Source organism: Diospyros lotus, chromosome 4, assembly GCF_014633365.1.
Source record: "Diospyros lotus cultivar Yz01 chromosome 4, ASM1463336v1, whole genome shotgun sequence".
Classification (NCBI taxonomy): Eukaryota; Viridiplantae; Streptophyta; class Magnoliopsida; order Ericales; family Ebenaceae; genus Diospyros; species Diospyros lotus.
The window spans coordinates 41992215-42019502 of NC_068341.1; the positions used below are offsets into that span (position 1 = coordinate 41992215).

The 27288-nt window shown below is 37.2% G+C and overlaps 3 protein-coding genes across 4 annotated transcripts in view; 2 read left to right on the plus strand and 1 right to left on the minus strand.

The window, feature by feature from the left end:
- LOC127799946 (nibrin homolog) overlaps window positions 1–22110 on the plus strand; it is a 47089-nt gene extending 24979 nt beyond the window's left edge. Inside the window, exons 6-14 of the mRNA XM_052334249.1 lie at window positions 2375–2421; window positions 2516–2624; window positions 2828–2914; window positions 14906–15077; window positions 19994–20355; window positions 20751–20812; window positions 20908–21010; window positions 21144–21202; window positions 21816–22110. Coding sequence (XP_052190209.1) covers window positions 2375–2421; window positions 2516–2624; window positions 2828–2914; window positions 14906–15077; window positions 19994–20355; window positions 20751–20812; window positions 20908–21010; window positions 21144–21197 — 996 coding nt within the window. The 3' untranslated portion in view covers window positions 21198–21202; window positions 21816–22110. The remainder of the gene's footprint in view (window positions 1–2374; window positions 2422–2515; window positions 2625–2827; window positions 2915–14905; window positions 15078–19993; window positions 20356–20750; window positions 20813–20907; window positions 21011–21143; window positions 21203–21815) is intronic.
- A 2605-nt stretch (window positions 22111–24715) lies between these two features.
- On the plus strand, window positions 24716–25779 carry LOC127798924 (NDR1/HIN1-like protein 6). The gene has a single exon (XM_052332574.1). It carries the CDS (start codon window positions 24859–24861, stop codon window positions 25603–25605), a length of 747 nt encoding a protein of 248 aa, XP_052188534.1. The 5' UTR covers window positions 24716–24858; the 3' UTR covers window positions 25606–25779.
- Window positions 25780–26892: 1113 nt separating this feature from the next.
- Window positions 26893–27288, minus strand: part of LOC127800729 (sm-like protein LSM8) — a 41910-nt gene continuing 41514 nt past the window's right edge. For both annotated transcript variants that reach the window (XM_052335513.1, XM_052335512.1), the window contains exon 6: window positions 26893–27240. In XM_052335513.1, the coding sequence (XP_052191473.1) occupies window positions 27150–27240 (91 nt within the window). In that variant the 3' untranslated portion in view covers window positions 26893–27149. The remainder of the gene's footprint in view (window positions 27241–27288) is intronic.

Here is a 27288-nt window from a genome sequence, read left to right on the forward strand (position 1 = left end):
TGTTCCTACTCACTATCAAGTTGCGGATGTGTTTACTACAGGCTTAGCAAAAAGTCGTTTTCAGCTGTTACGTGATCAGTTGCATATGAGATTCTCTCCTATTTCGAAGACAGTGTTACCAGGGTCTTCTCTCGACTCAGCAGTCAAGGAGTAGTTTCAATTGAGGGGGAATATTAGAGGATGTATTTGTGTTTGTTGTTGCTTATTGTACAGAGCTTATGTTTAACTTATGTTTTGTTGCTTTAAGTGTTCAGTTATTTGTGTTTGGCGCTCATTAGCTTAGATCCTCGCTAGATATAAATATTCAACTGCTTGTTATTTTACTTAAGATTTGTATTACTTGATTCACTGGTGAATATTGAGAGCTGATTCTCTTTCTTTCTCTCTCTCACTTTGTGCTCTACACTTTCTTTAATATATATATGAAATTTGAAGTTTGTTCTTATCTAGAACCCTTTATAACATGTTTCTAAAATCTTTCATAGTTTTTTTTAATCTATAATTACCATTTGTAAATTCTTTTATTTCTGTCTAGACCTTTCTATCAAGTGTCTCAGAAAGTATATAGCTTTTATTGTTAACCTATCGTGCATGAAACCAAATTAATTTTTAGACACGTTCTTATCCTTGCTTGATCACCTTTTCCCAGAGTTCTATAGTGTGGCTTATTAGCTTGATCTTGTTGTAATTTTGACCATCCCTTCATTCTTGTAAATAGACACTGGAGTGCTCTTCTAATCTCTTCTCCATTAATCAAGTGTCCTCATCGATATTGAGCACATATAATTGTATATGACACCCAAAAGGAAGTCTCCATGCGTCCTACTCTAATATATCTATGATGGTAGAAGTGTCCTCATAATAATTGCAAGTTTAAAGTGTCGAATAGGCTATTAAGGTTGAGAGAAGTGGATTCATCAAGTCGCTGGAGATTTACAAGTTACAACTCAGAATTTATTGTTTGTCATATGGCTTTTGATATTTTTGGATAACAAGTACAGTTAATATCTTTGCATGCCCAAAAAATTTAGCTGTTATGTGTTTGGATTTTGTAGAAGGGAAATTATGTCAAACGGGTACTCAAACAGGTCTTAGACATGAGGTGGTCTTGGTTAGTTTTTTTCATTCAGCTCCTGTACCTGGGATTTTGCTAGTACATGTTTTGTTGAAGAGGACATTTTCCCATCTTATTTGATTTTAGCATCTAGGTGATGTAAATTTGTAGAGATTTTATTTAAAAGAGGGTAAATTTCATAAATACCCCCTGTGGTTTGACCCGCTTTCAAGGACACTCTCTGTACTTCAAAATTGGCCTTGAAAGCCCCTGTGCTTTCAATTTTTTTGTGCACACCCCCTTAATTAGTTTTAACAACTAACACCATCTATTTTGAGTCAAAATGACATAGTTTTGCTTTTAATATCTTTAATTAAATATATAAAATTAAATTTAACATAACATTAAATTAAAAAGAAATTAAGAAATCAAAAAATCAAAAGAAGAAGATGAAAAGTCTTGGTTTCCGATCAATGACTCTTCTCCTTCATCTTCTTCACTATCGATTGGATTGCATTGCCAATTGACTCTTCTCCTTTTCCTTCCTCTTTTTCTTCTTCCTCCTCCTCCTTTGTCTCTGTCTTGCCATTTTGAAGGAGAACCAACTGGCGATGTAATCAGGCCATCTAGGTTCGTTCTAGTGATGCAATCTGACCATCTAAGAAGAAGATGCTGAAGATTGAACCCTTTGGGTTCGTTCCAGAGGATTCGAACTTAGAACCTTTGGAATGAACCTAGAGGGTTTGAACCCATCGGGTTCGATCCTTCTTCTTCTTCTTCTTTAATCCATCTTCTTCATTGGCCCATCTTCTTCTCCTCCTGCTCCCCCCCCCCCCCCCCCTCTCTCTCTCTCTCTGTGCATCAGTTCCAAAGAGTCTCGCCAAAAATGATGGTTAACCATTGTTTCCCACAATGGTTAACCTTTTTCTTTTTTTAATTGTTTATGTTAATTTTTATTATTAGCTTTTTTTGGATAATTTTTAATTATAAAAAATATTTCCTAACTCAAAAACTACATCGCCTTGACATAAAGTAAAGGACATTAGCTTTAAAGTTGACAGAGGGGGCGTGTTTGCAAATAATTGAAAGTAGAAGTGCTTCTAGGCTAATTATAAAATATAGGAGATGTCCTTGAAAATGGATCAAACCACAGGGGGTGTGTATGAAATTTACCCTTTAAAAGAAGACTGAAATTTATGATCTGGTTAGGAGACTATTTGAAGACATGCTTTCTGATCTTCACATATAGTGTTACATAGAATTTAGCCTACACTAATTTTTGTATGGTATAATGATCAATTCTTTGCCAAAATTGTATAGGTTCTTGCAGGAAAAAGTATCTGCACTGAAATTCCAAACTGCAGCTCGTAAGTATTGTTTTATCCTCAGATTTGAACATTTTCATGTTGTACAGATTAAGGTATCCCTTTTTGATTTTGCCTTCTCCCTTTAATTTCCCAGTTATGCTCCTACCTTGTTGCTGGAAGGTGTATCAGTCAAAGTTGCTGACCCAAAATCACGGGAGAACTGTTTGAGAGGATACACTTTCCTATTGGATTCAATGCACAAGGTGCAGTTTCTTGTTCAAAGGGAAAGCTTTCACTGTACTAGAGAATTTCACATTGCAATTGAAAGTCTGTAAATTTGAGGAATTAAAAAAATGAATCTCTCTCTCTCTCTCTCTCTCTCTCTCTAATCCTACAATATAGGTTGGTTGGGGAAGCATTTGGGATGATTCTTATATCTTAATATTTCTGTTTTGTGTTCTTGCAGTATAAATTTAAGGATAAGCTATTTTCATTATTGGAAATAGTCAGTGCCAAGGTTGTTTCTATTGAACAGTTTTCTTCAGATAGCCAAGTATGTGATCCTTTCATATTTATTCTTTCCTTGATATTTTTGAATCTATTTATATCTCTGTCCCCAGTTGCTTTTCTTTTTCATGTTTGTCATATGTAATGTACACGAATATAGAAGGAAAATCAATGCATGTATCCTTACAGGAAAATGCCTGATAGCTCTCATGTACTGGCTCTTCCACTCATAAGAATATATATTCTTCACCTAAGTTAGTGTCGCATATTGGCTGCTGGTGGCATCAGCTGCCTTTGATTGCTTTTGTGCAGTATAAATTCTTACAAATATTTACACTGTTTTCTAGTTAGTTTAGGTGCTAAGATGATATCTGATATCACCTAGCATTCATCATTTTTGCAATTGGTTCGTATAAAGGGTAGCATGTGACATGACCTCGCATTAACAAGTGTTGAATGTTGAATAGGATGAAAGCCGTTGATAGAGGATCCGAATCTAAATATTTTGAAGAGTCTACTATAGGCAACAGCTTGGAAACCTTCTTTCTCTTAATTATTTTATTTCCTAATTTTAATTGTTCCTCTTTTAAAATAGGGCTTGTTGACACCCTATATAAACATTTTAACTGTATTCTGTAGGCAGCTTTGGAGTGAATACGAAATCAGTAGCATAATAGCATTCTAGGTTTTGAGATTTGTTCTCAGTTTGTCCTACATCAGTGGTATTTAATGTCAGGAAGCAAAGTTATTTAAGTTGTTTGAATATAGTATGCAGGTTTTGGGGTAAAAAAGATGTGTTATTTTTTATTTTAAGTTGATAATGAAATTTGATGTTGCCAATTGCAGCAACCTAATCCGGGGGATATGATGTGCCTAAATTTAGTAATCCTGTTTTACAAATCTGAGTTCACAGCTACTTGAACATAGCTCCTATTATGGCTGTAAGCTTGAGAACAAGCCACGTAAACTTTTTCTCATTATTTCAAGTACCGATGACGTCAGCTGTGTCCAATGCTACATAACTAGCTAATTGTTGAGCAAGATGGAGAAAGGTTCAATGAAAACAGCTGTTGTATTTTTAAAATGCCAAAAATACCCTTTCCTATCCTCTCTCTTCCTCCTCAGCTCCGCCCTTTATTCTTTGGCAAAACTTTTATCTCCTCTCAGACAGCAATGGCAGTGGGACACAGTAATCCATCTCTCTTTCTCCCCTCTTCTCTCCTCTCTCTCATCCAAACTATGGTGTTCTGCAATCCCCATCTGACCCAGCATCACTGGGGGCTCCAACCCCTTGCAACAGGGGTCTGCAACCCCATTGCAGCAGGTTCACTTGTGTCGAGTGGTGGTCAGACGCTGGCAGTGATTACTTAATTTTTAAATATATTTATATAGGGTTATATATAAGCAAATCTTTATATCTATATATAGTTTAGTTTATATTGTATATATTTAACTTATTTTTATATATCTATAGTTTATATTTCATTTAGAAAAATATATTTTTATATATTTAGATATATTTAGTTTCTATAAGTATATTTTTTGTAGATATTTTTATATGTATTTACATAGTATATCTTTTGAAAATACATTTATATATATTTTTAGTTTAAGTTTATATTTTAGAAAAATTTTAATTCACAGTAGTTTATATTTACAGAAAATATATATTTAGTTTACATTTATATATATATATATATAGTCAATTTACACAATCTCTTAATGGTGAGGGAGGTCTATCATTTCTCAAATGTTAGGGGTGTCTATGTCTTTTTGCCAATTGCCAAACCTTAGGGGTGCTGTTTATAATTTACCACAAATGGAAATATTGGAGGGTTGGGGATTTATAGTGCTCATCTAAGGAAGTCAATTGTCTACTAATGAGATTTTTTGTCAGAACAAATCCAAAGCACCAAAACTAACGCCAATAAGGGATTGAATATAACAGCCTGGGCACCCACCTTCAAAGGTTGTTGCCTAGTCAGCATATACAAGCCCAACATCCCCCTTCCTGGCCAACCGATGTGGGATTTGCCAAGATCGCTCACTAGTTGTAACACCCCAAATTTCTCGAGCGTGTTATAACTTAGGATTTTAGGAATATAAAAATTTTTCATATCACAATAGCTGTCATACATCACACAATATCCCCAAAACTCTAATTTTCACCTTCTCAGCTTAACAAACCCAATAATCAAATAGCTAAGACAGGCGTTAAAATCTTGAATGCGGAAGCTAGATCGAACCTGATATGGTTCACAACCATAATACTTTATTTATTATAAAATTGTTCAAGACGTCTACAAAATATATTATATGGACATCATCAAGTGATAACTGAACATCTTAAACATATCCAAAATTACATAGGTTCGCACATAAACAAAAATATGCTAATCATGCTACAGACAGTAATTTAAGCTAATTCTTCAGCTACCTCATTTCCCTTAGAGCCTCTTGTCGAACCTGAAACGTTTGAATACTCCAGGGACATAGTCCAATTAGAAGATGAATCTTCTAGTGAGAAACTCCAAAAACAGTTTATATCGATGCATGATTAGATATAAAATGTATGAGAAGACAACGAGAACTAATCCGAAGTGCCTCGTGAACATGTCAGTCTCTTCCAACGAGAGCTTTCCTAATGGCGCACACATAGTGCCTCTCAAGAGGTCCTTAACCATGTCACTTCGGCCCGACCTCATAGAACTCATGCAAGCACCACATCCGTTGTTCCTTAGACTCACGGTCTTCCCTCGAGAGCTTTCTCGATGGCGCACGCATAGCGCCTCTCGGGGGATATCCGACTTTTGCCTTCGGCCAACAACAAATAGGTACAACAGTATGGCCACATGAATTTTATAAATGCAACAATTAAAAGGTCAATAACATATATTTTTCAGAAAAATTCTTTTCATATATGTAACATGATTTCACGTAAGAGAATAACAAGAGTTTATGTATAAGAACTTCACAAAACACGTCCCGTACAATAGAAGTCTCTCATAAGAGAATAAAAAATAGGATTTGGAGTATAGGAGTCTCACCTTGTTAGTTTATCTCTTGGACAGTATAATTTCACAGTAAACAGCCTAGGTTTTTGCAGGAAACACGTGTTTTGGTAAACCTAACCTCAAATATTTTTACATAGGGTTGAAGGATATTAAAGTAGGGGCATAACTGGAAAATTTTAAGGAAAATGGGCCCCTCACTGTGCTCTCACGCGCCCTAGAAAAGTGGGCCACGCGCTCTCTCGCGCAACTATTTTCCGGCACGTGTATCTCACTCGTTGCATGGCAGTTTCGAACTGCTTCGCCTCGATTTGGTATTTCGGTCATAACTTCCTCATTTTAACTCCAATTCGACCCTCGTTTGAACCTACGTGACCCTCTCTTTCCCCGCTACAGGATTATAAAAAAAAATCAGACTTACCTCGCTTTTTTTCTGACTAATTTTGGCGAATTCCGGCGAAGGCTCGTAACTCAGACGAGGCTCGTTCTCCCCGGCTTCTCCTTCGATTCCTTCCCGCCTTCTTGCCGAACTTCCTACTCTCTCTCTAGAGCAAGCTCATCCTCTTAAAGTGTCTCAACTCTCAAACTTGTTTGGAATGATTTGAGAACAACCCATGGTGCCTATTTATAGATTTCTTCAACCAATCACATTATGCCACTTGTCACAATCTTAGCCATTGTTGGAACGAGGATAAGAAGCTATGGAAAGATAAAGATAGGTTGTTTTATTCTTTTATATTTTGTATCTATTTTGTGTTTTATCTTCTTGTTGTATATTTAAAATTGATGTAATCTAGTCCTAGATATTAGATTAGAAATCTAGTCCTTAAATATAGGGTACATATCTAGCCCTAAAATATAGGAGAATTCTTAGGAGAATTCTTTGAAACTTCTTGTATAAATTCTATTATTGCAATCAATAAAACTATCAAGGAATACCGCTTCCTTTTTCCACATGGTATCAGAGCATTCTGTTGAGTAGGATACAACATAACCCTAGTGCCTTCATTGTACAATCATTGCTCCGTTGGTTCTGCCTTCATTGCACAGTCCTTGATTTGATCCTCCATTGGTCCTGCCTTCCTTGCCCTAGCCTGGACCATCTCTCTTTGTCCCTGACGTGCCTTTATTGCATCCACGAGCCTGCTGGTTTCGAGAAATCACTGGTAGCCGAAAGTAAAAGGTTTAATGGCGGAACTATTAGATGTCGCAAGCCCAACCCGTGATACAAATCCAGCAGAAGGACATCAGCCAGATCACTCTCCAGTGGTTAGCGAAGTCCCTTTGGCCTCAGAACTCCCTATAGTCCATCCATCTTATCGGTTGGATGGGGAAAATTATCTTCAATGGGCTCAACTAGTGAAGACTCTTCTCAAGGGCCGTGGGAAAGGCAACCATCTGATTGGAAGTCCTCCCAAAGAAACAGATTCAACGTACATAGCATGGGACATAGATGATTCTTGCATCATGTCTTGGTTATGGGGAACTATGCAACCAGAGATTAGTAGGAACTTTATGTTCCTAAGTACAGCCAAAGCCATATGGGAGATAGCGCAACAAACCTACTCCAAAATCCAGGATGCTTCCGTGATTTTCGAAGTCAAGACAAAGATTACAGCTACCAAACAAAGCCAACTCACCGTCATAGATTACTACAACGTGATGAGAGGATTGTGGCTGGAACTTGATCAATATCAGCCCATCAAGATGGTATGCCAAGAGGATGCTGCAACACTCAATCGGATAATTGAACGAGATTGGATTGTTAAGTTCCTCGCTGGACTCAATCCTGACTTCAACCAAGTAAGGGTGCAAATTCTCGGTAAGGAGAAACTCCCAAATCTTAATGAGGTTTTTGCAATTGTAAGGAGTGAGGAAAATCGAAGATATGCTATGCTAACTGAACATATCACTGAGGGATCTGCACTAGTGATCAGCAAACAAGAAGGTAGAGAAAATAAAACTGGAAAATTAGGGTTTCAGAACCCTGGCAAACCAGGATCCAGCTTCCAGCATCATAACCCTAGTAATAATTGAGACTCACAATGGTGTAGCTTTTGCAAAAAGCCTCGCCACACTAGGGAAACATGCTTTAAACTGCGTGGGAAGGAGGCAGTCTTGAGTAGGATCGGAGGATTCAAGAACTTGAAATCTCAAAGCTTTCATGTAAGTAAAGAGCAAGAAGAGGAGGCTGATAAAAGGGAAGCAGAAGCAGATTCTGATTCACTGAATGCTGAGGAATTAGGCAAATTAAAAGCCTTTCTCCGGACGTTTCAAGATGTAGGAACTTACTCCTTGGCCCATCAAGGTAATTCTCAAGGTAATTTCCCTTCCTATACAGTTTTTTCAGCTTCCAAAATTGATAAGAATAGCAGTTGGGTCCTTGATTCAGGGGCTACCAACCACATGACCCCTAATATTCATTGTTTTGTGACTTATGATACCCTTAAGCCTACCAAACCATATCCTGATTGCCAATGGAATCACTATTCCTATCCTAGGTAAAGGCAAAGTATCATTAAACTCTCAGCTTTCCCTTGAACAAGTTCTTTATGTTCCAGCCTTAACTACCAGCTTGATTTCTATACAGAAACTAACCCAAAATCTTGATTGTTTGGCGGTTTTCTCTCCTTCAATGTGTAAGTTTCAGGACAAGAAAACGGGGCAGATGATTGGTGTGGCTAAAGTTCAAAATGGGCTCTATATCTTGGATAGGGAGAATGATTGTTCTACAAGGAGACAACAACAACACGTGGCTTATTCTTCATCAGCATCCTCCCAGTTAGTCTCATCCTTCCAGTCAGCAGCATCCTCCCAGTCAGCGTCTAAATTATCTTCTATTTGGTTACATCATTTTAGACTAGGTCATCCTCCATTTAGATTGTTAAAACAAGTATTTCCATATTTGTTTAAGTCATTAGACCCTAGGAGTCTTAGGTGTGATGAATGCATTGTTGCTAAACATCATCAAGTCTCATTTCCAATCAGTAATACTTTATCTTCAAAACCATTCTACTTGATTCATTCTGATGTTTGGGGACCATTTAGAATACCCAATTGTTCTGGGGCAAAATGGTTTATTACATTTATTAACGATTGCACTCGTATGTATTGGGTATTTCTTTTAAAAGATAAGACTACTATTGGGTCCACATTGATCACATTCTGCAAAATGATTCAAACCCAATTTGGGACTACTATAAAAAGGCTTAGAACAGACAATGCAAAGGATTACTTTTAACACTCAGCTGCAAACTTATTTCCAACAAGAGGGAATCATACATGAGTCATCTTGCATTGATACACCCCAACAAAATGGGGTGGCAGAGAGAAAGATGCGTCATCTTCTCAATGTCACTCGAACCTTACTTCATCATCATGTGCCAAAATATTTTTGGGGGAAGCTGTGTTAACAGCTACTTACGTCATTAATAGGGTCCCATCTAGGGTTCTAAATGGTCAAAGTCCTTTTCAATCTTTAAAATCATTTTTTCCAGACTTTAATCTTCATACTCAGCTACCCTTAAGAGTATTTGGATGTGTATGTTTTGTTCACATACTCAAAATCCATAGAGACAAGTTGGACCCTAGGGCCCTTAAGTGTATCTTCCTTGGATACTCTCCAACACAAAAAGGGTATAAGTGCTACCACCCAAACACCCGAAAATTCTATGTTTCAAAAGATGTCACATTTAATGAATCTCATCCCTATTTTTCTCCTATTCCAGCTAGGCCAACAGGTACAAATCTTGTAGATTTGGATTGGGAATTTCTCAATGCAAGTCTAGAGACTAGAGCAGCCGATCAGGATCCTCCAGAAAATTCCAGTCCTAGTATGATACCTCAACCTTCACCAGCTAATCATCCTCACTCCTGCCTCGGTTCTCCTATAAGATACAAAGGTTCTCCCTATGTTTACAAGAGAAGGCAGCCCATTGAAGAACTGCAGCCAGTTCCATCATCAGCTCCAGATACCAACCTAGAAATTATACCAAATAAAAATCTAGCCATCAACTCCAATACATCTCAACCCCAATCTGATCCCCTGGACTTGAACCTTCCCATTGCCATTCGAAAAGGTGTTAGAACTTGCACCAAACATCCATTAGCCTCTTATCTATCTTACCACCGTACATCCGATTAATATCAAAGCTTCCTAACATCATTGGATGCAATTGCTATTCCCAAATCAGTAGAAGAAGCTGTAAAAGACCATAATTGGAAGAAGGCAATGTTAGAAGAAATGGATGCCCTAAAGAAGAATCAAACCTGGGAATTAGTTCCTAGAACAAAGGATACCAAACTAGTGGGTTGCAGGTGGATTTTTAATGTCAAATACAAAGCCAATGGAACTCTTGACAGGTATAAGGCCCGCTTAGTGGCCAAAGGTTATACTCAATCTTATGGTATTGATTATCTAAAAACCTTTGCACCTGTGGCAAGAATGACTACGGTAAGAATTCTAATAGCATTGGCAGCTAAATTTGGATGGAAATTGCAACAATTTGATGTCAAAAATGCCTTCTTACACGGAGATTTAGAGGAAGAAGTTTTTATGGAAATTCCTCCTGGCTTTACACATGAAGGAGATGGGAAGACTCAGGCTTGTAAACTCAAGAAAGCCCTATATGGACTTAAACAGTCCCCTCGAGTATGGTTTGGAAGATTTTCAAAGGCCATGATTTCTATGAGATATCACCAAAGCCGAGGAGATCACACTCTATTCATCAAACATACAGGAGAAAAGGTAACAATTTTGCTTGTCTATGTGGATGATATAGTGGTAACAGGGAATAATACAACTGAACAAGACTGCCTCAAACAAAACTTAGCTCATGAATTTGAAATCAAGGAGCTCGGTCAATTGCGCTACTTCTTAGGCATAGAAGTAGCACACTCAAATGAAGGTATTTTCTTATCTCAACGAATTTGCTTGATGAAACAGGGCTATTAGGGGGAAAATGAGAAAAGATACCAGTTGATCCCAATACAAAATTGCAAGCCAATAAAGGAGGTCAAGAGGTGGACAAAGGGAGATTTCAACGCCTAGTAGGGCGATTAATATATCTGTCACATATTAGACCTGACATATCATTTGCTGTCAGTCTAGTCAGTCAGTTCATGCATGATCCTAATGAAGAACTTATGGCAGCAGTAAGGAAGATTCTATGTTATCTTAAAGCTACACCTGGAAAAGGGATCTTATTCACTCCAGGGACAAACTTAAAGTTTCAAGGATATACAGATGCAGATTATGGTGGCTCACTAGTTGACCGAAGATCTACAACCGGGTACTGTGTATTTCTATGAGGAAATCTGATCTCCTGGAGGAGCAAAAAGCAAGGGGTGGTGGCTAGATCAAGTGCTAAGGCAGAATTTAGAGCTATGGACCTAGGTGTATGCAAGCTCCTATGGGTAAAGATTATCCTAGAAGATTTGAAAATTCCAATACAAAGGCCTATTAAACTCTTGGGTGATAATCAATCAGCTATAAGTATAGCCTACCATCCAGTGCAACATGAAAAAACCAAGCATATCAAAATTGATAGACACTTCCTAAAGGAAAAAGTTAGATAGCGGTTTATTGAAAATTTCATATATCCCTTCCAATCATCAAGTGACTGATGTTCTTACAAAAGGTTTGCCAAATACCCAATTTGAAGTCCTAATCAACAAGCTGGGCATGATTGATATCTACTCCCCAGCTTGAGGCGAGTGTTGGAACGAGGATAAGAAGCTATGGCAAGATAAAGATGGGTTGTTTTATTCTTTTATATTTTGTATCTATTTTGTGTTTTATCTTCTTGTTGTATATTTAAAATTGATGTAATCTAGTCCTAGATATTAGATTAGAAATCTAGTCCTTAAATATAGGGATGTAATCTACCCCTAAAATATAGGAGAATTCTTTGAAACTTCTTGTATAAATTCTATTATTGCAATCAATAAAACTATCAAGGAATACCGCTTCCTTTTTCCACAGCCATGGACTCCAAAGACTCAAACCTATAATTAAATGGCTTTTGAAATCCAAAACTAGAATGAATTTAACTTTTGAAATCCAAGCTAATTCCCCAAAGTTCTTCCAAATGACATTTTGGCCCTTATTTCAAGTCTTCAATTTTAATATTTTACCACATAAGCTCTTAATTTTTATCCTTATTTCGTTTGGATAATTCTCTAATTACAATTACACCCTCAAATATCAAATTTATTGAGATACTTAAAATCTCAAAATTAATAACTCAAATTTACTCGATATGTACGATTTTCCGAAGCCCCTTACCATCATTCGGCTATTTTAGGCTACAACTTAGCTTAACCGAAAAATCGTCTCTGATTTAATTTCTTTCAGTGTCATAAATCTCGCTTCGAGATGCTCATAAAAAATATACCTTATCCTCAGGTATCTAAGATCTAGGACACTCCCTGCGACTGATTTGGTCACTCGTTGCCATTTCAAATATATTTTTTGATATTTTAAACTCACTTAAAATACATGGCATATTCACGAAAATATGGGGTATTAGACTAGTTGCTAAGCACCAGGTCCGCCTCCCCTTCAGACACGTGCGCCCCCGCACGTGCTGGCCCCACCATCCGGTACCAAGAGGTCGGCTCTGATACCAATTATAACAATCTAGGCAACCACCTTCAAAAGGTGGTTGCCTAGCCAGCATATATAAACCCAACATCCCCCTCCTGGCTAGTTGATGTGGGATTCACCAAGGTCACTCACCGGCTACTAAGCATCGGGTCTGCCCCGCCCCCCCTTTGGACATGTGCACCCCCGCACATGCTGGCCCCACCATCTGGTACCAGGAGGTCGACTCTAATACCAATTATAACAACCTAGGCAACCACCTTCAAAAGGTTGTTGTCTTGCCAGCATATATAAGCCCAACATCCCCCTCTTAGCCAATCGATGTGGAATTCACCAAGGTTACTCATCGGCTGCTAAGCACCGCCCCCCCCCCCCCCCCCCCTTCGGACATGTGCGCCCCTGCACATGCTAGCCCCACCAACTGGTACTAGGAGGTCGGCTCTGATACTAATTATAACAATCTAGGCAACCACCTTCAAAAGGTTGTTGTCTAGCCAGCATATATAAGCCCAGCATCCCCCTCCTAGTCAGTCAATATGGGATTTGCCAAGGTCACTCACCAATTGCTAAGCATCGAGTCCACCCCCCCCCCCCCCTTCGGACACATGCGCCCCCGCACGTGCTGGCCCCACCATCCGGTACTGGGAGATCGGCTCTGAGACCAATTATAACAACCTAGGCAACCACCTTCAAAGGTTGTTGCCTAGCCAGCATATATAAGCCCAACATCCCTTTCATGGCTAGCCGATGTGGGATTTGCCAAGGTCACTTACCGTCTGCTAAGCATCAGGTCCGCCCCCCTTCGGACACGTGTTGGCCCTACCATCCGGTACTAGGAGGTCGGCTCTGATACCAATTATAACAACCTAGGCAACGACCTTCAAAAGGTTGTTGCCTAGCCAGCATATATAACCCCAGCATCCCTCTCTTGACCAGCCGATGTGAGAATTGCCAAGGTCACTCACTGACTGCTAAGCATTGGGTCCGCCCCCCTTTTGGACACATTGGCCCCCGCACGTGCTGGCCCCACCATCCGATATCAAGAGGTCGGCTCTGATACCAATTATAACAATCTAGGCAACCACGTTCAAAAGATTGCTGCCTAGCTAGCATATATAAGTCCAGCATCCCCCTCCTAGCTAGTCGATATGGGATTTGCCAAGGTCACTCACCAGCTGCTAAGCACCGGGTCCTAGGTTGTTATAATTGGTATCAGATCCGACCTCCTAGTATTGGATGGTGGGGCTAGTATTTGTGGGGGTGCACATGTCCGGGGGGGGGGGGGGGGGGGACCCGTGCTTAGCAACCGGTGAGTGACCTTGGCAAATATCCCACTTTGGCTGGCCAGGATGGGAATGCTGGGCTTATATATGCTAGCTAGGCAGCAACCTTTTGAAGGTGGTTGCCTAGGTTGTTATACTGAAAAACACCAAAAGGTCCACCAACAGATACTACCAAACACCTGCCCAACAAAACCCCGAATAGAGCAGCGAAAGCTTCAACCTAGAAAGGGAAATGAGTCTGAAAACCATAATGCCTTCAGAAATACCACCATAAAGCTGATAAAACCGCAATAAAAAAGAAAGAGAACCGGATGCTAGGTTGATCAAAGTGCAGCTGACGAAAGGCAACAGATATACTGTGGAAATTCTACCATTTTAATCATGACGTGATTTTCTACTGTTCATTGTTTTCCCTCTTTCAGTTACATTACTGATTGACGAGATTCAAAAGCAGAACCAGGGAAAAGATATTATATGTTTGTGATATTTCCAATTTTGTTTTTCCATCTCTTATTTAAATCTTGGTTTAACAGTTGAAATAAGTTTTTTGTGTAATGTAACCAAGTATTGGATGATTACTTAAACACTGGAAAATGTTTGTATTCTTTATCAATACTTGTCACCCTTACATTGTTGACATTTTTAGATGCTCAGTTCTACTTCTTGGCATCTTATCTAGATTAGCTATAAAATTTGGGCTGGTGCATAGTTGTTGCTAATGTGAGCTGGATCACTACAAGTGCACACAACTGTAACTGATGTTTGTCATCTTATGGTTTTGCTCTCGATTAAATGGTCCCTATTGTTTAGGGTGATTTATTATTATTTTTCATAGCTATTATGAGTAACCAGTAACGATTTAAAGAAATGTAAAATATTTGTTGTAGTAGTCATATTCTTAGCCCCAACCTACTTCATGGCTTTATTTGCTCTGGTAATTCTACTGCCTGGAATTACCCAAAAGACAATGTACCAAGAGAAAGTACCCACAAAGGGCCAAACATATCCGTTACTTCTGCAAGAGAATGCTAACCTAAGTAAAAATTATGTGGTGGTAGCTATTTTGTGGGGTGATAAAATTGTACATAACTCTTGGCTAGATTTGGCTCTGAAGTTTTTTCCTGAATTTTTTCTTGTAGGGATTGGAGGGTGAAGAAGATTATAAGGTGGTGATTGTTGTCCCTTCTGGATTGGCACAAAATTTTGTGTCCTCCCACAACCTTAGTTCTCTATCTAGGGTGAAGGAGAATGATTTAATTTGTTCTGCTTTTTCTGGACATTTGGATCCCTCTGTCATGATAGCAGCACCTGGTAAGAATGTCATTTTTTTCTTGGTGATAGCCCTTTGGTCTTCTGTTAATTAATAATCATGTCTGTCATCGTCCTCCTTTAATTTAAAATTCATTGTATAAACATAAAGAGCACCAAAAATCTATTCCAAGGCTTAAACGGAAAACCAAATAGTTTCATAAAGAATATGAGATTACTTCATACCTTCTTGGACGATGCTGTGGGTATACCACTATTGCATAGCAAGATAATCTTTGACAAATTTAACGACTCCCTAACTTCTTGGGCAATGTCTTAAGAGCCACTTATCAAGCACGTGCAATATAATTTTCTAGCATGTCATGCAGACAGGATATGAAAATTTCAATTTCAGATCTTCAAAATGGAAGATAAATCTACCTACTTTTGGAGATTGCCCTTTTCTGATGCAGGGAAATTTGTTACAGAAGGAATATTTACGTTTCGCCCAATATGTTCTTTCTAGAAGGAATAACTTAAGCATATCATAATTGTTGATTCACATTTTCAGGTGTTACATTAACTCTTTATAAACTTGATATATCTAAATATTTACCTTGAATCTTTCTTACTTGTGCTTTAGGTTGCCTAAAAATTGATTTATCCATGCACAGCTGGAGCTCATTTTTCTTGCAATCTTGACAAGCGTCCTTCCTGGAGTGTTAAGGTAGATCTAGGAAACCACTCATCATTGTAGCATTCTAGAGTTTGCCCACTGCAACACCCCAAAAACGACTCATTCACCTGGGTAGAATGCTCGGTTGGGAACTTGAGAATAGGGATAATCAGGTTAAAGTAGTGGTATTGGTTCTCCCACTCACCAGGCCAGGAAGGAATGCAATGGGATGAAAGATCTTCCTTGGTGAGTTTTTTCTTGTTCTGAACCTTTTAACAATTTCAGGATTCTACCCTATGCATGAACGTCATGACATTTGAACCTGTTGACCAACCACAATATTGACATCATTGACAAGCAATAACCAAAACATTGGGCTTTGGGCCTAGCATGCATGATTGACAAACTTAAACTTAGTTTACAAAACGATAACTACCCTTCAGCTAATGCACAACTACTTCAACTTATATACATAACTAGCGTTTGTTGAGCAAATGTAAAGCTAACGTTCAACCTACCGAAACTCGACAATACTTGCAAACTAACCTGTTGAGTTAGTCGGCGACCACCTCCTTTCCTTTGGACGTCCTTGCATCCACTAGTCACAAAATAGAAAGCAAAAAATAGATCAAGATGAGCACAACAAACACACCCTAGATCACCGTTTCAGATGCCCATGGACCCATTTTAAAGCATTATTTATGCAACAATAATGCATGTTCATGCCAAAATAATTCCATGTACACGCAATGCACCACACACAGTACTCACCGTGGATGGTCTTTACCTGTCTCCTTTACCCTTTGTCAATTCGGATTTTCTCGTTGCAATGATTTTGCGAAATCACATGTTATACATGTACACGTCAACATTAGGCTTCAAACTTCTATGAAAGTTTCCAAATAACCCATTTAAACCCAAACAGTTACCAATTCACTCTAGGACCCAACCTATACAAGATTTATGCAAAACCTCTCAACTTTCATAAATTGCACTTTGACCCTAGATTTTACAAAAATCATACTAAGACCCCTCTCCACATGAAATTACACCATGGCCCTTATGTTCTTCCTTTATTTCAGTTCTAGGACTTAAGCTTCCAGTTTATTGCACAAATGCCCCTGTAGTTTCATAAAATCACAGTCCCCTTGACCCAAGTTCCATGTTTATTAAACCTTCAATTAAACCCCCAGTTTCTTGAAAATTAACCACATGCAAGACTAACCAAGGTCTAGGGACTCCATTGGCGCTAAATATATCCAAGATTGGAAGAAAACCAAGCTAAAACCATGGATCAAACTTAATTCAAAGCTGCCTCTTTTTCGCTGAAAATTAAACCAGCTCAAACTCCATCCTTTGTTTCATTTTCTCCCAAATCAACATATGCAAGCTGTAGCAGGTTGTAGGGGTTTTTTCCAAGCAAACCACGGCACGAAGCCTCGTTGGATAGGAAGATATCAGCCGTTGATGGATTGCTTTCCTCTGTTTCCAACGACTTTTCAGACGATCTCCTCTTATGGCAAACCCCTTTTTTGCTAAAATGCACATTTACCCCTTAGTTCATCAGATTCTCACACAAATCCCGATTAAGCTCCTTTTGTCACTTTAACTTCAATAAATCCCATATGAACCCCCTTTTTTATTCCACTTGGGCCCCCAAAGTTTCCAAAATTCCATAAATGCCCTTTTTAAATTTCTTGGCATTTCTTAGTTTCTCACTTTGACCCCAAGCTTTTAGTCTTTTACTTTCTTGGGCCTTCGGGATTCTCAAAACATTCCCAACCAGGGTTCCCTCGTGTCCAATCAAGCTCTTTGACTTTCACCTTTTACCCCTTGTCCTTCCTTGATTGAGAGAAGCATGTAATACGGGGTGTTACATCCACCTTTGTATGAGGGTGGTCATTCGAATACTTGAAGTCTCTCTCTGGCTGGTTGTGGGTTAAAGGTCTTGTGTGAAGGATAGTACCTCTGAAACAATCAGCTTTGACCGCCAAACCACAAGATCCCAACTCCCAAGTAGCTTTGAGGGGAAGGCTCCTTTGGCTTTCTTCCTCGAGAGTCTTATGGTATCGATTATGGGGAGATCCTTTGTTGTACAGATATTTGGTTTATTAAGGTTTCTGGGGTCATAGAGGTCATATGGGTGCCATGAGAAAAGGCACTGCATGCTCTAGTCATGGGTGCAAGGGGTACACTCTTTGAGTGAGGTCAAGTTTCTTCCAAGTTGACGCACATATTCAAGGCATGCATACATACCATGTGTCTTAGTTAATTGCAAGCATTCTGCCTCCTACATGTCTATGCATGCCAGGGAGAGCAAATGGGCAGATATGTGGATATCACGCACCTATGTTTTGACCCCTATTTAACACCTTTTTGAGTTTCTTGTTCTCCTCCAATCAGGAGCATATACTTGAACTCACTCAACATTCATTGTGTCTAGTAAGGCTTCATCTTCCCAGGTGAAAAAGAAAATGACTAAAGAAATTTTGAAAGCTATTTTTCCTGCTTGAAGTTGACAGTTTTGGGATCCAAAGCATCACTGGATTGACACACAAGCAACCCTCTGTCACTGAGTTGTGTTGAAATCCAATTCAATCAAGGAAGTTCTGCAATGCTTGAGGAGAGCATAGTATCTCATGCTCCTTGTCATGTACCTAGGGCTAAGAAGAGCTGTACGATGGCTGTTAGGCTAAGAGAAGGGGGGGGGGGGGGGGGGGTACCTTGGTAGTTATAACAAAATTGTTATAGAAGGTAGAGATGACCAGGTCTTGTATGGAGGAAATCATTTAGTTGCTGCTGTAATCAATATATAAGGCCTGATTCACCCTTATCCAAATCAACGAAAATATCAATAGAAAACTTTCCAGAATTTCTCCCAAACATTCTCTCTCTCTCTCTCTCTCTCTCTCTCTCTCTCAATCTTTCTCCTTCTCACTCTCTCTGTTCTTCTAATTCTCCCTATACTTCTTCTCAATTTCCCTCTTAATTTTTTATCCAAATTCTCACTAAAACAGTGAGAATTCATTGCTAGACGTGGAGGTCTGGCATTCCTTACCTCCCTAGTGTAGAATCCCAGATTAATACTTGCTCAACTGAAGATATATATAGTGTCTTGGGTGGTGCTCTGAGTTAACTTGCTCTTAGTGATCATACTTGGGTTCAACTTGACAACATCCTCATAGAGTGGTTCACCAACTTGGCTTTGACCAGATCATACCTCTTTTGGGACTCCAAATGTCATGGCTTAGGTGGTAAGCAAGTCTGCCGGCAACTGTTGTCCTCTTGGCTGGTTGAGGGGCTAGTCCCGCCCTTGAGCTAGTCCCAACCATTCTCCTGAACTTACTGAAGATTCACGCTCATAAGGACTACCGTGGCAGTGCCACCCTGAGGTAACAGATCAGAAAGTTGAAAGAGGTGCCTGCCTAAGTCCAAGGGAGAGATTCTTATTCCAGGAGCTCAGGAATTTATAAGTTTTTTTCTGATCCTGGTTTTCTCTAGGTTCTTATTCATATGTTTCACCCCTTCCCTTCCTAATATTTTCACTTCCTTGGATAGAGAGGTCCTGGCTCTGAAATGAAGAAAAGTGCAAGAGCTTGTTGTACAAGGAGTGGCTCATTTATAGTGTGTGTGATGGTTTGAGTTAAATTGCTTTCAAAAGAAATGCAGTCTACTAATGAGGATATTTGTGATAATCAAACTTCTACTCTTTTTTCTTGGTAGAATGTTATTTTTGTTCAATATATGTTGACAAAGATAGTTGAGAATCATCTTCATGGGATTCATTTAAATTGATATGTTCAGGAACCTCTTGGGGAGGAGGGTCTTGTTGAGAGCAACATATGAAGCTAAAATGTAACTTCTTGTTTTTCAGAAAGGACTGAAGCCATACAGTTTATAATATCAATTTTTACTGTTTAGATTATAGATTTGGAAAATATATGATGTTAGAATCTTCTGGAATTTTGTGCTCGATATCTTCATTGTCAGGGATTATTCTTCCTTTTTGCATAGTGAAGTGTCAAGTTCTCAGTTGCTTGAGCAAATAGAGAACCTTTTCTGAGCTTGCTCAATTTCTTAGATATTGTACCGTGAAAGGAAAGAATTAATTTTTATAATTTGATTAATGTTTCATAATTATGGTCTATTTTGATTTCTGACTCCCTGGATCATGGTGTTAATTGCTGAAACAAATTTCTTCTTCTTCTTGATCATTTTATGAATATATTTGCTCTTCGAAATCAGCAAATTTCTACTGTCACATGTCTCCATGTATTTAGCCTTGATTTATTTCTTTTTGCAGTTGTTGTCTCGTCTTCATGCTCCACGGATGAGACAGTAGTAGCAGATTCTGATGTAGAAGCAGAAAATGCTATCTCAGTTGACATGTCTACTGCTGTCAATATAAAAGAATCCACTAAAAATGAGAGCAAAGAGGAATTCTTTACAATTAATGCTGCTGCTAGATTACAGAGCGACATCATTGCTTTCTCCAGTGGTAGAGATAATACTATTACAGAAAGAAGAGACCAGGCTGATGCACCTGAAAGTGGAAATCCAGATATCATATACAGCCAAAATTTAATTGTTAGAGATACTAATTTTCCAGCTTCAGCCCATTCTTTGACAGACAATGAAGTTCCAAATTTTAAATGCTTCAAAAAGGTAAATAAGCTCCTGCTGCATTTCTCTCTTATGCAGAATTTTTTTTTTTTTTTTATATTCTTTTTGCTTGTCTCCAATTTTCTTGTTTCCCATCTGAACTTCTCCACTTGCTTTAACCTATCAAATTTTGTAACTATTTTATAGATCCTAGCTGGGAAGCCTCAAAAGAAAATTCCAGTTAAACTGCTTTGTTCATCTCCATAATTTGTTGATATTGTTACCGGGAAAATGCTTTGAGTATTGTACTTAATTCTTTTATTTAGGAGTCCATAACTTCATTAAGTATTCTGTTGATCATTTTGTCTAGAAATAATATCTTTGTTTTACTGTTTTTTTTGTATCTTAATTTCATTATGTTTATATTAATTTATCTGTTACTATGGATGGATTTCCAGTCAAGGATGCCATCAGGAAATAGCTTCAACAATCTCATTCCATTCTCAAAATACCCATACAAGTATGATTTTTCCCTTCTTATATTTTGATTCTTATATTTATCTGGAGAACCATGAAGTATGTTATATAGTTGTGTTGTGCCTTTGCTGGTGACAGAGAGTCTGACCATGGAAGTGAAGTAATAGTTGGATTTGCCAAAGAAGAAAAAAAGCGAAAACAAATGGAGTCTATGGCAGAGGACCTATTTAACAGTGAGAAGGTGAGTGGCTTAGCTTCTCTTAATTTTGTAATAAACTAAACACGACAAGTTGTTCATCAAAAAGATGAATATGTAAATTATTAGTACTTGTCAAACATTTCCATGAGAATGGTTTCCTTTTTATATGATATAGGTGCGACGACGCAGAGTTGCAGGTTCTTTTCATGGACTTTTTCCTCCTAGTTGACTAAGGTATTTTTCTGTACCTGTGTATAAATTAATTGGATGGTACAAGTTATTTTGTATAACTGACTCTTTAGTACCAGTAACCCAAGGAGCACATATAAGAAATTTTGAATTACTAAATTTTAATTTCTGGTACTAGAATTTTATATTTTGTTTGAACTTTATAATTTATTTTTGATAGCTTTTTGTGATAGGATTTTAGTCTCTATAAAAAGGTTTTCTTGATGCAACGAAAGAGATAGCTGAGTTTGAATAGAATTGTTTGGATTTGTCCCCTCTTCTACTCCTTCCCCTCACCTTTCCCCTGGTTTATAAACATTGTTTTAACATGAAACTAACATCTGATTCAAATGGGTGTTAAGTATTCAATCGCTTACATTGTTTAAGCATGTGCCATGGCCAATGTATGGTACATGGAATCAAATAAGATGGAGGAGAAAACCATTATGGGGAGAAAGATGAACTCATAAAGACATAGTTCTAAGCTTACATGGTTAATCATTTTTTTCTTTTTACTTTTTTTTTTTTGGCTGAGAAGTTAATCATTTACTTATTATTGTTGTTTGAAAGAAAACACAGTATTTGGAAATTAGTTGATATGTATGGTGCCTGGTCACAGGAGTCTCCTCTACAATGAAGATGATGTGGATGAGAACCTGAAGAGTGTAGTAGCCCAGTATAAAAGCAGGGGATGGATGGAACTTGGATGAACTGTAAACTTCTTGTACATTCTGCTTTTAAGTTCCTATTCTTCTTGGGTTTTAACTGATTTTTGTGGTTTATAGATGATTGCTTTTGCTGGCATGGTGGAATTTTTTTCTTCGTTTTTCTTTTTAAAGTGTTGGTTCGAGAAGGAAAATGTTAATACTTATCGATTTTGTCATCAATTTTTATATCATCGTTTTTACTGTTCACATGTGTTTTGCTTTTTTTTTTTTTTGTAAATTAAACATTAGATTCCATAATTATGTTGTCATCAATATTGATAATTTTTTATATTACCGTTCTTGTGTGGTCCCTCCTTGTTCGTACTCTCAATTTTGGTATAAAAGGTAAATTGTAGATGAATACAGGATAAAAAATTAAATCTACGACTTATTAGTGCGAATACTAAATTATCGTAAACTAATTACTTTGGCCCGTGACTCGGTAGCAATCAATGTTGACAATTCTTGTTTGAACTCAAACTTGTCACATCAGCCACATTATATGCTAATTGTTGCATTAGATGGCACTGTGTGAATTTTTGTTTTGTTTTTTATGTGACCAAATTGCGCATTTCGTAAGCATGAGGACCTCTGCCTGTTGATTAGTTCTGGCGGTCTATTTATTAGATATTAGCACATCTAAAAGCACCCTTAAGTTCAACTGTTCAACCACCACAAAGATATTAAATTGAATTTATGGCTTCTAGAACAAACCCCAATTAGTTAACACCTAAACCAAAACCAACACTTTTATTTTAAACCAAAACCCCTCATTTTAATTTGATAAACAATCCTTATAATTGATAATATTCATAATAGTTTTACTCAAAATTAAATTAATAATAGTTCATATTAGTTTTCTCAAGAAATAAGATTATTATGAGTTATTATATTATAAATTATTATCAATTTTAAGTAAAATTATAAATTTTGTGTATCATGTTAATTTGTGATGTTAATTTGTGAGAATTATTTATTAAATTTATTTAGGGATAATTATTTTTTATCATTTTATTTACTCGACCGATAATTAAGAGTGTAAAATTTTAATCTGAGTGTAATAATTGAATTGAACTAACGAAAATTACTAGTTTAGTTTGGTTGAAGTTAAAGGTCGATTTGATTTAATTTTATGTCGGATGATTTTAATTATTTTTAATTAATTTAATTTTTATATTAAAAAAATTAAAATAATTAAATCGATCAAAATTATTGGACGTTATTTTTAACTAACATTTAAGCTAAAAATAGAAGGAAAAAGTTGTTTTGTCCAATTTTTATCCCTTTTTTTTCAGTTGGTTTAATTTTTTTATATTTTTTGGTTTTTTATTTTTAATTTATTCAATATTTTAATATATGTTTGGTTAATTTAATACAATTTTTTAGTATAAATTTAATTATTTTAATTCTAATATTTTCATCGATTCGATAACGAAAGGGAAGTGAGTGCTCATTCCTAGCAATAATTTCAGTTGTAGACTTCTTTGAAAATATCAATTATCCTTCTCGAAGGTTTTTTCAGTGTATATCTTGCAAAATTACTTAGATGCCCCGGGCTAGAAAAAGTCTACGCTAAGAGATGGGCATTTACTATAATTACACGCCAAGTGAGACAATTGCACTCATTTCCCGCGTCTCTGACTTGTTATTGCCACTGCTTGAGACTTTTAAATTAAAACCCACCGCCTTGTAAACAGAGCGTGGACCCCCCCCCCCACCCCCATTTTTCCTACTTCCACACTCAATTTTTTATATTTACACTCGCGTTTGTATATAAATATATTGTATTATATTCTATATTAATCTAAATATATAGATATTATATTTATTAATTTAAATATTAAAATTAAGTGTTTAAATAATATCTTTACATTTTTATTATCTTTAAATAAGAGTTTGTTTACTCGTTGATAATATTTTTTATTTTTATTTTTATAAAAACTTAAAAAAATAACAAAAATGTGTTTATTTTTATTAAATATGAAATTAATTTTAAATTTCAAAAAACGAGAGAATGTGACAAGAAAGAGGAGAGAACGGTCTTGTAAGTGGGTGGGTCGGTAGATATTTTCTAAAAAATTATTCTAATTTTCTACAAATAAACAAGTGTTAAATCTTTTATTAACGTACAAACTAAGAACATGGTATATCAAATAGTAAAATTAGGTCAGTCTCTTACTAGATTTTTTATTTGAAGGAGTGACTTATCTTTGTTTGTCTTTACAGTTTCGCCTATATAGACTACATATTTAATATTAATCCGATAGAGTTTATACTAGTAAGGAGGCTCTAATAAAGAGTTTTTTGTGAAATAATGGATCATCAAGGAAGCTTTGGAGCCCATTAGGCTCATTTTGGCCATCTCTTTCTCTAATTCTGTGCGACAATGTCTTCGACATTTCTTGAGTTCATTACAACCTCGATCCATGAGGAGTTAAGTCTTTACTTTTATTAACAATGATTTTCAGCAAAAGTATATACGTGAGTATTGAGTTTAACTAAAAAATTAAATTTAAGCTTATAAAGATTCGATCGTTGGACCATATAATTTTTTTTTTTTTTTTTTTGGGTAAGTTGGTGTGAACTTTGAGATCCCCGGGCCTGACGAGGATGGGATGGAATCCTTGGATCTAGATCTGGATCTTTAGGATTTATCGTAAAGACACGTGTCTGACATTAGAGGGGGCGAGATGGATGAAGTCAGCGAGCGCTCAGACGCGTTGAGTTGGGGACTGGCGTGGCGATTACAAATTAAACTTGCAGAAAGCGACGACTCAACCTCTCATGGCGTAGCTAATCAAGAATGGAAGCTCAAGCATGACTTTATCAACTCGGAACCCTCCTTTTTCTTCAAGCCTATATATAAATTATCGGACCATAAACATCAAGCACTTCACCAGCTAGCTAGCCTCATCGCCTCTTCCGTTTCACCACTTGTAATCTGACCTTCAGGCAATGGCAGATCAGCAGAGGATCCACCCCGTCCACGACCCCGAGGCGCCGCAGAAGCCCACTGCGCCGCTGGTGCCGCCCGGCTCTTCCATGTCCGACAAGGGCGACCCTCCGCCGCGGTTCCGCCGCACCATCCCCCTCTCCTACTCCCCGCCGCCCAAGAGATCAAGAAGCTGCTGCCGCAAGTGCTTGTGCTGGACGGTCTGCCTCCTCCTCCTCCAAATCATCGTCATCGCCATTCTCGCCGCCGCCGTCTACTTCGTCTTCCAGCCGAAGATCCCGAAGTACTCCGTCGACGGCATGAGAATAACCCAGTTCAATCTCAGCACAGACAATAGCCTCTACGCCGCCTTCAACGTGAAAATCACCGCCCGGAACCCCAACAAGAAGATCGGCATCTACTACCGGGGAGGCAGCCATATAAGCGTGTGGTACAGCGGAGACCAGCTCTGCCAGGGGGCTCTACCGGAGTTCTACCAGGGCCACAGGAACACGACGGTGATGGAGGTGGGGCTGACGGGCGAAACCCAGGACGCCACCGGGCTGCTGCAGTCGCTGCAGGCGGATAAGCAGACTGGAAGCGTGCCGTTGAATCTGAGGGTGAAAGTTCCAGTGAGGATCAAGATTGGATCGGTAAAGCTGATGAAGTGGAAGTTTGTGGTGAAGTGCAAGCTGCTGGTGGACACCTTGGCTGCTGATAATGAGATTAAAATTAAGAGCAGCAGTTGTAAGTTTAGGTTTAGGCTCTAATAGATTTAGATTTAGATTTAGATTTGCTTAATTAATTCATTTCACCATTATATTGTTTCTATTGCCATATTTGGGTTTTGTCTTATTTATTGTTGTGATTTTGTTTTTCTTTTGTTGTACAAAACAGATCAGATGGAGGATTCTTTTAGTTGATTTTTCTTTAATTTTTTTTTATCGATTTTGCCCCTTTTGTAGACCTTCTATTTTGAGTTTAGGGTTTTCCGTTTTATTGTATGAAAAGCAAAAACAAAATATATATGGTATTTAAAAATGACTCAGAAGATGTTTTTATTTTAATTTTATTTTATTTTATGAATGAAATATATAATATCTTTTCATTATAAAAAAATTTGTAAAGTAAGATTTCTTTCATTTTTCGATGGTAAAATAAGACCAAACTCGTAAGTATTATCTTAGGTTAAAACAAATTAATAAGATTTCTTTTTTTTAACGTTCTCATGCTATCTATCTGTGTGGTGACATAAGGGGAAAAAAAGAAAAAGATAAATGGGTTTTACTCATTTTTGGCATTGTGGCCCTCTCAATGGGAGACTTGCACGACGGGATATTTGCTCAACTAGCGTTTGTTAAATTAAATAAGATAAAGTTGTATTAAAATAAAATTATAATATTTTTCGAACCAATATATAGAATAGTTAAGATAAGATGATGAATCATTCTAATAATTTTATCAAATTATTTGTTAAATTTTTTAAAATATATTAAAAAAATACATGCATCATTTTTTTTTATTTGTAATAATCAAAATAATTTATTCAAATGGAAGAAAGATAAATTTATCTAAAAAAAATCAAATAAGAAGTACATCACTTCTTTTTCAAAAATTATCAAATAAATTTAATAAACAAAATATAAAATATTTTTATTTAAAATATTTTTCATACTTCACTTTAATTGCATCATTGTGCCCGGACTACGAGGACTCTCAACCACATGAATAATTTAATATGCTCATCATCACCTAACCCTAAGACTTGAGTTTTTTTTACTCAATTTTAGAACCAAAATCCTTAAAATTTTTAGCAAGCTCTTAACATAAGAAGTCAAGTAAAAGTTGGTAAAAAGTGAAAAAGAAAACATTTTTGCAATTTTTATTTTTTAATTTAAATTAAAACAAAGTAATTGATGGCTTCTTTTTTTTTTTCTTTTTAACCCAAAAAATAGAAAAAGGAGACGCAGAAGATACCAAATCTGCCCTGAATTTGGCTTTCAGTTCAAGGCTATAGAATGCAATTTTTTAAGGCTATATCTATTCACCACCAAAACAAAATGAATAGGAAACAATGAAAGTTGTAAGGAGGCATCTATCTGATCTGGTATTTGAGATTGAGACAATAATAGCATTTGCAGACCTTAGTTTCTAGGAAGGAACCTTCTACAAAATCCACTAAGCACATATCAGTTTCCTGTCATCAAACTCAAACTCAAACTCAAAACTCATTCTAACTCAAAATCATTCTTTCTTTCTAGATTGAACCCAATTACATTCATCCCTTACAACATCAAACTCCTCGGATTGCTCACTAATGGACAACAGGCTTTAGAGGATGCGCCCTCAGTTTTGACAAATCCAGGCTGGCATCTAGTTCTTCATCAAGCTCTCCCACAATGCTTCTGCAAATCGAGAGAGGTAAGAACAAATCAAATACTTGTTTCCATCCA